This window comes from Pimephales promelas, chromosome 4 (genome assembly GCF_988280905.1).
Source record: "Pimephales promelas chromosome 4, fPimPro1.hap1.1, whole genome shotgun sequence".
Lineage (NCBI taxonomy): Eukaryota > Metazoa > Chordata > Actinopteri > Cypriniformes > Leuciscidae > Pimephales > Pimephales promelas.
The window spans coordinates 18,301,145-18,317,736 of NC_142772.1; the positions used below are offsets into that span (position 1 = coordinate 18,301,145).

Below are 16,592 nucleotides of genomic sequence, written 5' to 3' on the forward strand. Positions count from 1 at the left end.
TCTTCCACAAGCTAACGTTAGGCTACAACTTACATGTTTCAAATGATAAACCATGTTTGAGGTCAATGAATGAAAGTCAAGTGTTTGGATTTCCAGCCCGACATAATTACCACATGGACTAGCATTGTTAACGATCTGTCCATTAAATATTGCGTAATCTCGTCACTTCCTTTTATTTTGCGACTAACTTAATAATTAAAATTTGGTCAACTACGCCTCTTCTCGTCGACTAATGTTTAGTCAACTATTAGGGGGCAGCAATAGTCAGGGCGCAATGTAAAAGTCAAACTAAGGGCCCAGTTACAGACACTAATGTTCCATGAAGTTAAGTCAAGTCAAGCTACCTTTATTTATTTAGTGTTTTATACAGTACAGTTTGTTTCAAAGCAGTGTTCAACAGGAAAATAATGATTCAATTATGCAAACAGTTTAATTCTGCTGTAAAGCATCTCTAAAAAGAAAATAGTGTCATTGTTCAGCTAAAGTTAGATTAATGTTGATTCAGTTTTGTTCAATAACTGTGTAAAGATAATCAAATATGAAATAAGTTCAATTCAACTCTGTAGATAACAGTTATGTCATCGCCCAGCTCTGTTCTAATAACGTCAGTTTGTTTAAGTCAGTAGAAATGGGACGGTAAGGTGTGTAGATCACTTGACCAGAAGCAAGCTGAAATCTAGCATAATTTCAAGGGCAACAGGACGTTATGTCAGAGTGAAATGTCAGTGGAAAATGGATTGTCATACCCAGGAAATCATACTTTAAGATAAGAGCAAAGGCTAGAGAGGAATTCCAGAAACTATCCAGCAACAGCTCACAAAGATGACTTGATCATAAGTCATGCAGCGGATACCTGGATAAATATCAGCCAGCAGAGGGAGAATGTGCTATATGGACTGTTTCACATATGGTAAAAACATCAAACGTACACTCAAGAACAAAGGCACCTTTCATTAGTTGTTTAAAACATGATGGCTGTTGCATTTCATTAATGTCTGACACAGAAGCACTGAATGTGACAGATGTTATGAACCACCCACCCACATTAAATCTGGTCAAAGCAGATGTTGGAAATCTGGACACACATTCAATGAGAATCGATAAGTTTAGAAACCACTTGCCTGAAACAAACATGTACATCTAAACATCTTAAAAAGTGCACATGCAAGTTCTTTATGTCATGCGTAGCTCAGTGCTCCAATTTCAATGAATCTCTACAAAGCACAATACCTCAATTCAATTGACAGTTGTATAGACCACCAGAATTATTTATGCTAGAAGTAAATACAGGATCTGTCCAATATTGAAAACTAGTAAGCACACTCAGTCCGTGAGATGCAATCAGGCACAATGCCATTCAAATGAGGTTGGAATCAAACGCAAAACATATAGAATCACAGAAGCAATGGCTTCTGATTTACTATAGAAAAATAAACAGGCTCAGACCAGTCATATGTTGTTGATCAAAGGCTGCTCCATATATCATCTGAATATTGTTAACCCTGGCAAATACACTGCTTCTTAAAAACAAAGTACCTGTAGCCTCTTTCACCTCTGACTCATGGAAAACTCCAATGGGTTGTAACATTAGAGGTCTATTTATCCAAGTCCTGTCAAGTATCCTCAAACTTTATTGCAAGGCAGTGTGAGGTCTTTGGACTTCAATAAACCCATGTGCTCATGTAACGTACAGGGTTGACACAGATGACACAGATGTCAAGACCATGGTAAACGTGAACATAAGCATAGTTTGCATGCTCATCAGGCACTAAAATTGTGTTAGAAAATACACAGGTTTTAAAAAAAACTATGAATGAAAATCACTTACCTGCAGACTGTGCTTGTGAAAACCTCAGACAGCATGTCCAGTAAAGAACCATGCAGAGAAAGACAGCTCTCCTGTTAAAAAAAACAAACAGACAAACATGAATTTCAGTTACAAACTGACAAACCAACATTTAGTTGATTAGTGAACATTTGTAGTCAACATTTGATTTAGACAACGTTTGTGATTTTACAATGCCTCCTGGCAACATCACAGCTCAAGCATTAATATCAACAGTATACAACTTATTGAAATTAATTTTCAGTATTTTTTCTGCCAATTTTGAACCACAGAAGAACTACCCCACACAATGAATTTAAAATAAAACTGGTTTACACAATACCATTCAAAAGTTTATGTATAAATAATATTTTTAAAGACGACTTATGATCAGTCACCAGGGCTGCATTTATTTGATCAAAATACAATAAAAACAGCAATAACGTGTACATTTAAAATAACTGTTTTCTGTTCTAATGTTTAAATGGAATGTATTCCTGTGATTGCAAAGCTGAATTTTCAGCAACATTATTGCAGTTTTAGAGTCAGTTGATCCTTCAGAAATGATTATATGTGCCTAACTATATGTGACATCACATTGCATAGAAACTGAAAAGGGCTTATTCTGAGACATTGCTTATGAATTATGACGATTAATAAAATAGGTCCCCTTTAATGCACTATTGCTGAATCCTATATATAATATAAAAATAATATATAATATAAAATATATTACATTTAAAAAGAAAATCTCACTGACCCAAAACTTTTGAACCGTGTGTATAGCCTATGAGTTTAATAAAGTTCAAACATTTATTTCTCACAAACATACTGACTAGAAATATCTTTTCAAAGCTTATGTGTCCAAACTCTCACATTACATTAAGTGACAAGCAACTTAAAGGTCCAACTGTAGTGAATTGCAACACTGAGAAAACAACAAGGCTTCTGAGAGAGTTATTTAAAACCCATGATAGGTCAAACTATAAAAAAACAAAAACTCTTTGCCACTGGTCTTTTTTTTCCTCTCAGCTACAGAAATAAAACAAAGTAAGGATCACATTGTTCCATTCTACACTAAAGCATCACCATATCCATCTAAATTATCAGTCTAGTCAGTGTCCAAAAGCAGTGCTCCATCTGCCTGTAGACCCAGTAATACTTGGCAGCAGCAGCAGTATTTACTGTAAAGCCCTAACAGCTGTTTCTGCTCAGTAGGCAGTCAAAGCTTATCATTTGCCTGGATACCAAAAATTTGCGATGCTCCATATAGAAAGTGAGTGTTTCCTCTCAGTATGCCAAGGTGAGGAAATTCTGAGAGCTTCATTCTAAGAGCTCTTAAACCGACACACTTGAAATGAGTCGCACACAAAATGACTGCATTGAATTATGGTCAATGATTCAATGCACTAATTGACTAGTTCATAATTAAATATTTAGGTTAGTGCAAATCCAATATGGGTTGATTGTTCTTAAATGATTAAATCTGATCTATCGCCCTAGAAACATGAAAGAAAAAAGTGAATTAGGGGTAGTCTAGGACGGTGCTCCCACAGTGTCACTGAAATTCTAATGAAGATTTATGAGTGTTGATCAATTTGCACTATGCAGCAAAAATGGTTGATTCTATGACAATAAGCAATGGTGAATTTACATGACATTTTAAAAGACTCCAGCTGGTGTTCAGTTATTTTTTCTCCCCCCATGTGCTGACACTGTGGATGTGGGAATGCCATTCATGACCAAATATTGTAGTTTTACTTTAGTCAGCATTTTCTGTCACATGCAGCCTTAACACTTGCCTTGCCATGCCAAGATATACTAATTTCATAATTTTGTCTTAAATTATACCTCACAAAATGCTGTTATCTTTGCTTAAAATAAAGAAAAAAAGTTTGCCAAACAAGGTAAAAATGTATAATTTTTTTTTTTTATTCAATCGCCTATTCACAGAAAAAGTGTGTTACACAATTTTCATTCTCAACTCTCACGAACTGATCTTTGGTTCTGGAACTGAACTGGTTTGATTTTTTATATTTTACTGGAAAACAATTGAAAATACGAATTAGCCTAATGACAAAACAGCTGAGAAGGACACTGAAAAATAAGTAAATAACTCCTAAACTCAATATAGGTTATAACCACTGGTCACACAACACAATTTAAAGCATTTAAATGATTAAATCCGAAAATATGAGTTAAAATAAATAGGTATGTTTTGATAGTTATAAACAATTCTTTAATTCTGGTTCTGATAGAATGTTGTTCAACAAAGTTAAACAAGTTTGCTGTGTCCCATTCATTCATCAAGTTTCCCCAAACTCAAGAATGGACATCATAACGGCCCTCCCTTCGCGAACTCATTCTACCTTATGTAACCGAGCTGACAGCCAACAGGATAATTTATGACCCATTTAACGTTTGTGTGAAATCTATCTATCTATTGTCATGACGTTAGGCTACTCACCCCCCGACTCCAGCTGCTTTGAGTCTGGAGTTCGGGGCATTGTCCGGCTCCATCGCGCTTACTTCATTCTTCCTCAGGAGTGTTTGCTGCAGTCAAGACATGATAGAGTTGCTGATTTACTTCCATATCACAACGTCCCTTAATAACGGCTGAAAGTCTTAATTCACCACTGTATTACAACACTACATGCCGTAGTCTTTCCCAATTGACAAATGTAGTGCTTTCCAAAGAGAGCAACCTGCGAGGCGAAATGCAAACTGCTCCATCTGACAGTATAGTGTATGCTGAAAACTAGAAAGTTGGGTCCAAAGAGGCACAGACATCGTTCGCTGATGTGAAATAAGCGTTTAGTCAAGTCGCCGAAACTCAATTACTTAGTAGGCATGCATGCTGAAGATTTGAGACACTAGAAGCATTTCCCTCTGTCGCCCTCAACTGTCTTCTGGGGAAGAAACACTTCGCTCTGGAAACTAGAAGGGATTCAATGAAGGTGTGTCTTTCCATACCCACGGTTTTATTTTCGCTTTCGTTGATAAAAAAAGAAAAGAAAAGGAAAAGAAAAACAATATAGCACATAGGCTAGGTAATTTATCACATATGTGGATATGTGGTTCCCTCAACTCAATTTAATGCCGATTTGCTCTTGTGGAAGTTTATCTTGAAAGTGTTATTTAACTTTCAAAAAGAATAAATAAAGCGTTTTATGTAAGGGAAAGATAAAATCGTTTCTTTCAGTGCATTAATAATAAGGTCCACAGTTAAAGCAGGATAGCATATTTTAACAGGAATCCCCATGGTTTGTTGTTGTTGTTGTTTCATTTAATCTCATTTATCCAGATCTTTTTTTACAAACATTTTAAAAAGTTATAAATATAAAATTGTTCTTTCTGTAATAACCATCATGAACACACCGTGCTTTTTTTTTCTTGCATTGCACTTAAATTGTGGTATGACATTTATCAAGTGTATTATTGTGAATATAGTCAGTGCGTGTAAAAAAAATCTCTTAATTTTACCAGAAAATATATTGGGCTTCACTGAATTCCGAAGAGCATGAAAAGTTATTTTAGATAATTTAATTTACTATTTGTTTTGACCAAATTTCACATTCAATGCAAGATTACTAAATAGGCTATCCAAACTTTATGGTTTTGCTGACTGAAGTAAGGCTGCACACAACCAGACTCTTTTAAAAAAGAAAGCTGTAAAAACCTTAAAAGTTTGGTTTTAAAGCCTTTAAGAATTTGTATTTTTTTTTTTTATACCTGATTGTATACTCTTATTTTTATATTATTATACTTACCGACAACATTGATTTCAAATGGCAAGACAAAAGTTATTGTCAGTAACGTAATCCATTACATTAAACATTTAAAGGTGCCTTGTGTAATGTCCACCAAAAATCAAGGCAGTATACCTCCAGAAATTGAGCTGGTCTCTATAGTAACAAACGGCATAGTCTCTATTCTCCGCCGCATCACAGGTCTGCCCACAGCCGGTGCCGGAAGTAAAAATTCAATACAATTTCTCCATTGACATTTGAGATATAAGCCATAAAAACGTAACCATACATAAGTAACCGGTGGCTCGCGACACCAGTTATAATAATACTTGTCTGCGTTGTGTAGATAAAGACACTGGACCACAGGCGGCGGTTTCACTTGAATTTACTCTCTGATACACAAAACACATAGGATAGTCTTGAGTGAGACGCTCCTATATACAGTATCACTCCTCAGTGCATTAACAATGCTCAAGAGGAAGAGGTGAAGACAAAACAGGAAATTTACAGACTCGTGATGACGTCACAACATTTAAAGGGAAAAACACCCTCATTCTAAGACAAGTATATATCAGATATATGTGAAAGTAAACCTTTTTTGTGTAAATTATAACAATACATACATTTTACAGAACACATTCTGTCCCTGTTACACATGGTAGACTTAAAACCAGCTACGGCTGTACTAAGTGATATGCTCATATAAACGGCAAAAGTTCATGGGGCACTAACCTTGTTTTAAGATAAATGCCTTTTATTCAGGATGTATTGGATACTTCATTACCCAAAATCCTGAACAATCCCACAATCCCACAGTGATGCATTTGATTGGTGGAAGTCGTGTCACGTGTGTGAAACCCCGCGAAGGTGCTTGAAGACTGAAGATCGCGTAATGACGTAGGGCTACGTTCATTGGTCACACCTCTGTGACGCCCCCGTGCCATTGGATGTCCAGTTGCTCATAGAAGCCAATGAGCGAGCCAGATGCTCAATGTTTTAGCATGTGCATAAGCTTCAGTAAATCGAGGAAAATGAGTTTCCCTGCACATTCACTATATATAAAATTCACTGAAGGAAAAAGTTCATGTGGCCGTTGTCAGATTTGGAAGTCGCTCAAAAGGCTCTTTCACGGTGGCTTCAGTCGACTTTAGTGAGTCGCGGTGGTTTATGGGAGGAGTAGTTCCTTTGCTCAGAAATGAAAATATGTACACAGGCTTGTACCCTTGACTTTTTTTTTTTTTGATTTTCTCTTCGTTTTATTCACTCGAAATGATATATTGTATGCTTATGAGTTCAGCCGTAGCTGCATCCTCAGACATGCTCTAATACTCTAAATGGATTTTACAAAATTATGTTAGCATATTGATATAAGAATCCAAAGAGTGAGAAAATATTTTCCATTCTTTGTTATCAGCAACATGACAGGGTTTCCAAAATTGGTGTTAGTGATGGAACTGCAGGAGGTGGCAGGGGGGGACATGATCGGCTATAGGATTGTATTTTCAATTCCACATTGAATTTTGCTACATTTATTGTGGGAAATAACTGCAAGTGTCTTGACTGTGAGTTTAAAGCTCTCTCTGTCTCTCTTTTAGTTAGTTTTCACTAGGCAGTGTGCAGAAAATTCTCTTTATCCTGTCACATTGTCAAACAAGTGAAATGAGAAAAAAAAAAAACAATGTGCAAAGTAAACAGTGTTTACGGTTCATGACTGAATGACTTAGCTATAGTCCTTGAGAGGCTGGTAGGGACCCCCTTTGAACCTCTAGAGTCAGCACCTGACAGGCTTCTGACTCTAAATATGCTTTTTCTTATGGCTATCACTTCTTTGAAAAGAATTTGCGGATTTGCAAGCTCTGTCTGTCTTGCAATCCTGCTTAGACTTTGCCCCAGGACTTCTCTGTTTTAGGTCTTCGTTTTTCCCGTTTTAGTGTGGACGGGAGGTGCAAACGTAGCAAAAGGTCTCCGTTTTTAAACGAAAATGCAGTAGTGTGGACGGGGCCTTAACTCAGAGCAACTGCTCGTTTGTCATGGAGGCTGTAACAGGGGGGCGGCAGTCACAAAACAGACAATTTCACATTGGGTAAGGGATGCTATTGCCTGATGCTAAAAGCGCTATATAAATAAAGGTGACTTGACTTGCCTATGAGGCACACAGTCAAGCTTCGCAAGTAGGCAACAGGGGGGTTGCATCGTCCTTAGACTTTGTGGGGGGTGCCCCCTGCAGCATGTGTGTGATGCAGCAGCCAGGTCATCTCCACACAAATTCATAAGATTTTACAGTTCGGAAGGGCTCACAAGTCCTTGAGTCAACATCACAAGTAAGTACATTTTATTTATAGCACATTTACACAAAGCAGGGCTATCCAAAGTGCTGAACAAAGTAAAAAACAAATCGAAAACAGAAAAACAACCAAACAGAACATAGCATCAGGAGAAAATTAAAATGCCAGGGAATAAAAATAAGTTTTCAATTTAGATATAAAAATAGCAATTGAAGGTGCAATTGGTTCCATAGACGTGGGGCGGCAACAGCAAAGGCTCAGGTTCATTACAACCTCATGTCTGAGACCTTTTGCATTCTTGTGAGCACACACTACACAAAACATGAGGGGTCCAGACACGCCCAGTGTGGTAGCGTGGGTATTCTCTGCGCAGCATTAAGTGTAGCTTTTAAAAGGGAACATTTTGGGTTACTTCACTGTAACCATGAAAAAGCAGGGTACGAGATTCTGCGCTTCATTGCCGCACTGAGGATGTCCATGGACTGCTCTTCAGACAAAATTATTCTTGTCGTGCACCTGTGGCACATCCAATAGCCTCTGATGAGCGTGCATTCCGATGATGTCACCGTCCGAAGCTAAACAAGTTTGAAGTCAATTCCATTGACCTGTTACACACATTTCACAGCTGGTGACACAAAAATGTTCCCAGAGCGCTGAATCAAGTGCAGCATCTCATTCACGCTTTTTCAGGGAACAGGTTTACAGTGAAGTAACTCAAGACTTTCCAATTAGTGAGCAGTGGTTTCTTAAGGTTGAGTTATTAAAGGATTAGTTCACTTTTGAAAAAACTTTTGCTGATAATTTTCGGCTACGTCGCCCGTGACCTTTTGAACGTAATTACGTATTACGTGACGTTACAAACGCGCCTCACAGAATAGAGCAAGGCTAGCATTTGTCCTTAGAAAAGTTACATTTTTGGAATAAGTTTTGAAATAACCGATCGTTTCGCATGATAAGACTCTTATTCATCGTCTGGTGTCGTTTAAAGACATTTGAAGCTGCATCTGAAACTGTTATTAACTGTCTTTTCGACCTTGGACCGTCTGGTTCCCATATAAGTCAATTATATGGAGAAAAATCCTGGAATGTCTTCATCAAAAACCTAAATTTCTTTTCGACTGAGGAAAGAAAGACATGGACATCTTGGATAACATGGGGGTGAGTAAATTATCAGCAAAAGTTTTTTCAAGAGTGAACTTATCCTTTAATATGGACCTTAGCTAAAGCTAGAGAAACCTACAGTTTAGTTGAGTTCAGTTTTGCCTATCTTACCTTAGTTTGGAATTACCGTTTAATTAATTACAAATAACTGTTTTCCTTTCGTGTCTGGATTTTTGTTTATGTTTGTGGATTTACTTTTGGTATTATTTGTTAACAACTGTCATCTAACTACGTTTGCATCCATCCTCTCTTTACAACCAGGCATGTTGAGTTTGTAATTGGATTTAGGAGATTAACACAGCAAGGCTTGATTGCAACCTGTGCTGTTGAGTTAAAGTTGCAAATATAGTGAAACTTTTTATTTGAGATAAGTCGTCAGCACAAAGCTGCAACACATTACCACAATCAAAGAACATTCCTGAACGGATGAGGGGGGGGGGGGGAAGTTTTTCAGAAATACATACAAAGCATTAAGGTTCTTTGACTCCTCTGGACTGCGGTGTGAGCCATTACTTCTAATTGGACAAGAATATTCCCAGAATAGGCAAACCGTTTCAAATTTCTCCAAAGCCTTTCTAACGATATGGAAAATAATGCACAACAACCATAACGGCAACACCAGATACCTTGATCCCAGAGCCCATTCTTCATATGTGGCTTATTTTATTGTCAACAATTTTATATGATCCAGGATTGTTAGGTTCTTCGAATATCATCCCAGAGTTGCTGTCATAACAACAGGTCCATAAGCTCAAACCTGCTCGAGAGCAGGCTTATTTCTTGTAAACAGGAATAGATTGCGTTCTAGCTTAGGTGATTCTATCCTAGGCACTGCTACTTTTACTTTTATCAGAAAATAATATTATAATGTTGTGTAGTCTATCTATAGACACAGCCAGTTTTACTTATTGAGAGATTTATTCATGTGGGAATAATGACCGTATTGCACACGATACAGTTATGCCATACATTAATTTGAACGGTGGTGTGGCTTGTAAAACAGATAACGTGAAAAAAAAAATGAAGACACTTCAATGCTGTCACATAACAAATCTGCTTCACTGGAAAAATACAACGATTTGCTAATTACAGCAAAAATGTAAAGCCTGTACAAATAACATACTCATCGTGAGATCATGGAAATAATTGGGAATCATGTAAGAAACAAACGCATTCTCATCCTAGAGCGTCATAGTGATGCTTTTGACATTTCGTCTAAATCCAACGCACATGGCACCCTTTATCGTCAGTAGGTGATGAGACCTTTCTGAAAATACAGTACAAATTGTATTTATCTATTAGGCCTATAACTTTTGTGGTTTTGGTCGCTTGGCTGATTCATTATAAAGGTCCAGACATTCATCAAGACTTACTTTTCTGTAAGGTGTGTGATTTATTTATTTATTTTTTATATTACGTCAGTAGGTTGCTGTCTTGCTGCTCACCCTTGCTGTATATCTGCTCTTTTTAATGACCACAAGAATGTGCAGTAATGTCAAGATAACGTAATCCAGTTAATTAAGTCCAACCAAATTGGCCTGAGATTGGTAATCATAATTAGAAGATCTGGAATCTGTCAAATCATATCAGAAATATTAAGCAAGGTACAAAAATGGACCCCAGGAACATGGGAAAAACTGGGGTTTACTGGGGCTGACCAGGACCAGGTGTAATTATTATTTACTATGGGAACTAACTAGGTTTGCTATGGCGACACACTAGGGTAACTATATAGACCATTTCACAAGATGTAAACAACACTGGTCCAGAAGCACTTCCTGTTTCAGTTTTTTAACACTACATAAGAGCTGGGATAAAATACAACCAACAGAACACATAAAACTGAATCAAAAAGTTAAACAAACATCTTTAAGATGTTTTCTTTACATGTGAAATAAAGAAAACAGTTACAAACTGAAACAGGAAGTGCTTCAGGACCAGTGTTGTTTACGTCATGTGAAATGGTCTATAGAAACTAACAAGGCAGGCAATGAGAAAAACACTTCAACATGAAAGTCATTAAACACAAACAGGGGAATACAAGACCATAATCATTACACTGGTAAATCGTTTAATCAATTAAGTGGATTATAAAATGAGGTAACTGTTTCAATAATTCAGTTATCTGCTGCATTGGCATATTTGTGATTTTTAAACGTGATACAAATGTTATCCTTTCACTTGATGTCTTATAAATGGCAAAATAGAGATCTATGTGCAGGTGCCAAAGTTTTATTTTTTATTCTTTGCTGGAGGATAATAATGGAAGCCTGCTGGTTTTATGTTTTATCAAACTGGATTTCATAAGGTTAACTTGTGCTGGATATATAGCACACGGTTTGTAGACATATGATATCCACAAGTTTCCGAGGGGCGCTCCTGTAAAAAATAAAGTGGGTGAAACTTCCGGTGAGGCGGCGGAAGTAGCATTCCAATGGTATTTTGTGTGTTAGTTAGCGAAGAGGCTAGCTGTGTTTTGGAGAATTATTTTACTATTTAAAGACGCAAATCTTTATGAGAGATGTCGTTACGGAGCTCAGGGACAACATGTGCTGTTCGCGGTTGTATGTATAACCGGACTAAACTAATTCAGTGGCTTAAACGTGATTGTTTTGAACATAAGCTGAAAACGAAATCAGAGTGATCCTGCCAGAGCCCGTCTCTGATCCTGCCAACGACTATAGTTTCCATCACCTCCCAAAAGACGACGAATCTTCCTGTGTAGATTTGTTTAAATTCTTAATATTTTTATAAACTCTATCAGCATGTGATTGGCTGTTCGCTATGATGTTACACCTAAACTCAGGATCAAAGCCTGTGTTGACAGAATACCAAATGTGCCAGTATTCAAGTAGCACATTCATTTACAATTTTGAGTAAACTCCAAAGCACAATGACTAAGTGTATTTTTTTATTTTAATTGATTGTCAGCTCGCACAACTGTCTGTCACCATGCCTTGATGAGTATTGATAATTAATGTTATTATAATACTCACAACCAACTACTGCGGAGGGTAAAGGTACTGTTATTTCACCCTTTTTAATTTCGTTGAGGTTGTGTTCCCACATCGTTAGCTAGTTTGGATCGCTATAACTTGAATGTCTGTCAACTGTTGAATGAACGAGTGTCAAGCATGTCAAATCGCGCTTTGTTTACTTCCAACCGGAAGTCGCGCCCACTTTTGACGCAAGGCCTCATGGGGCGTAGGAAACTTGTGGATAGTCAAGAATCAAATGCTGTGCATTAGTGAGATATAAAATTTGCATTCATTTGCATTAATGTCCAGACAGCACATGAACATGTTTATAGATTGCGCATTAATCTAGAAATGGGATTTACTAGTAAATTGTGATGTAATGATTACATTGTAATCACATCCATGTAAGCAGATGAGTAAAATGGCATATAACAGTGACTTATTATTAAGTAAACACTGTGAGATAAAATTAGTGTTACAGATGTTATCCAACTCCACAAACCCTATCTAACACCAGTAATCACCTTTTAAAGAGACTAAGACTTGGACTGCTGCCTCTATAAAGATTTGATAAACCCCATGCACAGTATACTACCACCACACAGCTAAAACATCTATCTGTGGTACAGATATACTCAACAATTCCACTTCTATTGGAGTATTTATCCGATTCCTTTCCACATATGTACTGTAAACAGGACATTTAGGGGGAAGATTGTCTGTCTGCCTTCCTACTCTACAAAGGGCAGAATCCTAGCCCAACAATGTTGTTATTGAGTGAATTGTGAATGTCCCAAAACCATAACTTTTAAGATATTTAGACTGCAAGTTGAGAATATTGAAGTTGCCAATTACAATGATAGGCATTTTTCACAAGGTTTGTGATTTTGTACTTTCGTCCTATACACAAACCCTTACTGCCTTTCAAATAATGTATCTTTTCCCCTATTTACAGATTTACTTAACCTGATTAACGGACACTGGAAGCTTATGATGTCAGCTGGATCAGAAGGGCCTATAAAGGGGCTATTTGTCAAAGAGGCATTTCAGGCATCTGGGCCTGTAAGGTATTTGCATAGATCCTACTTGTGAGAAGGTGTAATGTTGGGCCAAAGTCAAAGAAAATGGAGCTAGCTTGTGAGGTCATTCCTCATTTTGAGTCTTTCTTCAAACATGTGTGCTGTTACTGACAGAAACATGTACTCATTTTTGCACATCTTTATCTCAGAATTGATGAGGAGGTTAGTTTAAAATGACTTAAATGCTACAGATTCATAAGATTTAAAAACATAAATTCAAGTTTTTTATACAGCTAAAAGGCAGAATGAATGTTAAAAATCACATCCAAACAGCAGTCCGCCCAGTCAAAAATGGTCCTTTTCGCAATTTTCTTTTATACTTGGTCCTAGTTGTCTTATATTTAAAGGTACAATATGTAGGATTTTTGCAAAAAAAATATCCAAAAACCACTAGGCCAATGTTATATATTTTGTTTAGTTGATTACTTACAATATCCCCAATGTTTCCAATTATTTGTAAATCGTGAGAAAATTGCGATTTTTAACCAAGGAAACGGGACGTGTCAGCAGGGGTCGCCAGTCCAATGCGTTACCGTATAATACGTCTCTCAGCAATCGCGCCCTGCTTCATCCCAGTCCCAGTTATTCACTCATCCATAAAAGATCCATCAGCTTGACGACAAGATCCATAATTCCGATGCTTTGCGTCATCGATATACGCCTTTGTTATTGCAAGAGATTAGTGACCCCTGGTGGCCAAAAATTAGATACTGTACATTACATTTATTTATTTAGCTGACACTTTTACCCAAAGCGACTTACAATTGCTTTATATGTCAAAGGTCACACGCCTCTGGAGCAACTAGTTAAAGGAACACTCCGACTTTTTGGGACTTTAGCCTATTCACCTTACCCCCCAGAGTTAGATAAGTCCATACATACCTTTTTCATCTCCGTGCGTGCTATAAGTCTGTTTGATGCACCCACCGCTAGCCTAGCTTAGCACAAAGACTGGATGTGAATGGTTGCAGCTTTCATACTAATCCAAATGAGGGACAAAATAACGCAAACGTTTTCCTATTTACATGTTGTGGTTTGTATAGTCACAGAGTGTGTAAATATCAAGGCCATATGAGACACAGACATCTTTTGACCGTATAAATACTATATTTTCTGAAAGGGAAGCACTGCTACTTGGGCAGAGTGATAACAATCACCTGAGACGCACCGTGACGAGGAGCAGAGAGTTCGCTTCGCTCAGCGTTGGAATAAAGAGTCAGCAATTACTAACGTTAGATAGAAAAGCATAGTTTATCATGGGTGTTTGCTTTATTGTATGAGCTGTGACAATAAACAGGGGAGACCAGGTAATACAGTACCATGTTTCATTGATTTCCAACCAAAAACGCACCCAGATTTATAAATATCACATGAATAAATAATTATTATTACAGGAATCAATATATTTTAAATGCAATTTATTAGCTGAACCAAATGTATTCAACAGTAGCCTATAATATACAGTATTGCATTACTATAGGATAGAATAAGGGGAAAGTAATAGCACAAATTGTTTTTGCACAATGAACTCACAGCCTATCGTACCCTTTTGCACGCTCAAGTTCGTTATTTCCATGGTTATTTCAAATTTAGGCTAGGCGCGCAGCGCGCAGGGTGCAAGTTCAACGCGGTGAACGCGCTCGTTTTTTTTTCCCAAGCGCGTCCGCACCGCATCAAGATAAAAACATATTCATACCCTAATCATATAATAGTCTCACTAACGTTACATTAGATCTGGCTAAAGGCACTGTTACAGTAGGTCATAACGGAACACTTACCTCAGCCGCAGGTGATCCACTTGTCCTGTCTGTGCTATCGATGGGATGGCCGTATCCTTCAGCACATTATGGTCCGTGTGGCAAATTCCATTTTTTCAAAATAGTCGTCCATTGAAATGTACCGAGCAAACATAATGTCCCTTGATAATCTTAGGTGTGTTTGGATAAATATCCAGAGTAAGTTAGCCATTTCTTCATCCAATCAGCGTTTTTAGTTGGAATTCTGTGAAACATGGTTACCTCCCCTGTTTACAGTCGCAGCTATTTACAATAGAGCAAAAACCCATGACTCTAAACTACGCTTTTACTATTTATAAATTGCTGACTCTATTACCCAAACACCGAGCGAACTCTCCGCTCCTCACCACGGCGTGTCTCCGGTGATGCGGTTATTACGCCGTCAAAGTAGCAGTGCTTCGCCTTCAGAGAATAGTTCCCAGGTTTTATATGGTTAAAAGATGTCTGTGTCTCATTTGACTTTGTTATTTGTACATTATGTGACTATACAAATCACAACATGTAAATAGGAAAACGTTTGCGTTATTTTGCCACTCATTTGGATCAGTATGAAAGCTGCAACCAGTCACATCGAGTCTTTGTGCTAAGCTAGGCTAGCGGTGGGTGCGTCGAAAAGACTTATAGCACGCACGGAGATGAAAAAGGTATGTATGGACTTATCTAACTCTGGGGGGTAAGGTGAATAGGCTAAAGTCCCAAAAAGTCGGAGTGTTCCTTTAAGTGTCTTGCTCAGGGACACATTGGTGTCTCACAGTGGATTCGAACCCGGGTCTCTCACACCAAAAGCATGTGTCTTATCCACTGCGCCATCAGCACCCCTAAAGGTTACTAAACAAACTTGATGCTTGCTGATTGATGTTGTTTTCATTTTATTGAGGGCAGTCTGATGAATTTAAGAGTTACAGTAATTTGTACATGTAATGTATTAAATACTTTGGCAATGTATTATTATGATCAGAGAAATTATGAAGAAATTATAAAAATTAAGGAATTTTAATTCTCTTTTTCACATCTTTTTATGGTTCATAATTTATTGTACAACAGTCCTACTAGTACAAACATTAATGCGTACATGCATGTTACTCTCATTACTGTAAATTTTTAAATGAATGGGTGCATCAAAACAATTTCTGTCAGAATTTTAACATTTTTAGCATGTAAACAACTTCATGGATCAACCGTACTTTATTCTCTGCCTCTCAGTTGGCTTTCCATTAGCCTTCAAAGTGTAGTAGTAAATGTAACAGATTGTTTGGCATGTCATTGCTCAAATTTTAAGTAACTCTGTTGCTGGATAACATCAATGCCACCCTAGGAAACCTTGGATGAGAAAGATTTAAAATTTAAACTTATTTATCATAAGTTGGATTTCAAATGTAATGGTTGGTCAGCTCTAATCAGCGAATACCTAAAGAAAAATGTACTTCATTTATTAGAGTTTATCAGCCATTTCAACATTTCTTCATTTCAATCTTCAATTATTTACATACCTACCCAGGCATAACTCAATCCTAACAAATAGATGGAGGACGTCAAATATTTTTTTCCTATATTGATCTGGACTGGAGCTAATTGGAATTCATTGCCATGAAATTAAATTTCAGATTAGCTGATAGGTTTCTGCAAAGAAATTAAGCTCACTCCATCAAAAACCAGACAGTTCAAGAAATCCATTACAGAACTTCCGAGTTATCCGAAATCCGAGTTAGCAGCTACTTG

The 16,592-nt window shown here is 37.3% G+C and overlaps 1 protein-coding gene across 3 annotated transcripts in view; it reads right to left on the minus strand.

Moving 5' to 3' along the window:
* The window catches only part of col27a1b (collagen, type XXVII, alpha 1b), a 140,308-nt gene extending 135,561 nt beyond the window's left edge, over positions 1-4,747 (minus strand). For 2 of the 3 annotated variants that reach the window (XM_039662060.2, XM_039662063.2), the window contains exons 1-2: positions 4,293-4,747; positions 1,829-1,899 (exon numbers count right to left, since the gene is read on the minus strand). In XM_039662060.2, the coding sequence (XP_039517994.2) occupies positions 1,829-1,899; positions 4,293-4,345 (124 nt within the window). In that variant the 5' untranslated portion in view covers positions 4,346-4,747. The remainder of the gene's footprint in view (positions 1-1,828; positions 1,900-4,292) is intronic. The other variant, XM_039662061.2, reaches the window with a different exon arrangement.
* Between the last annotated feature and the right edge of the window lie 11,845 nt (positions 4,748-16,592).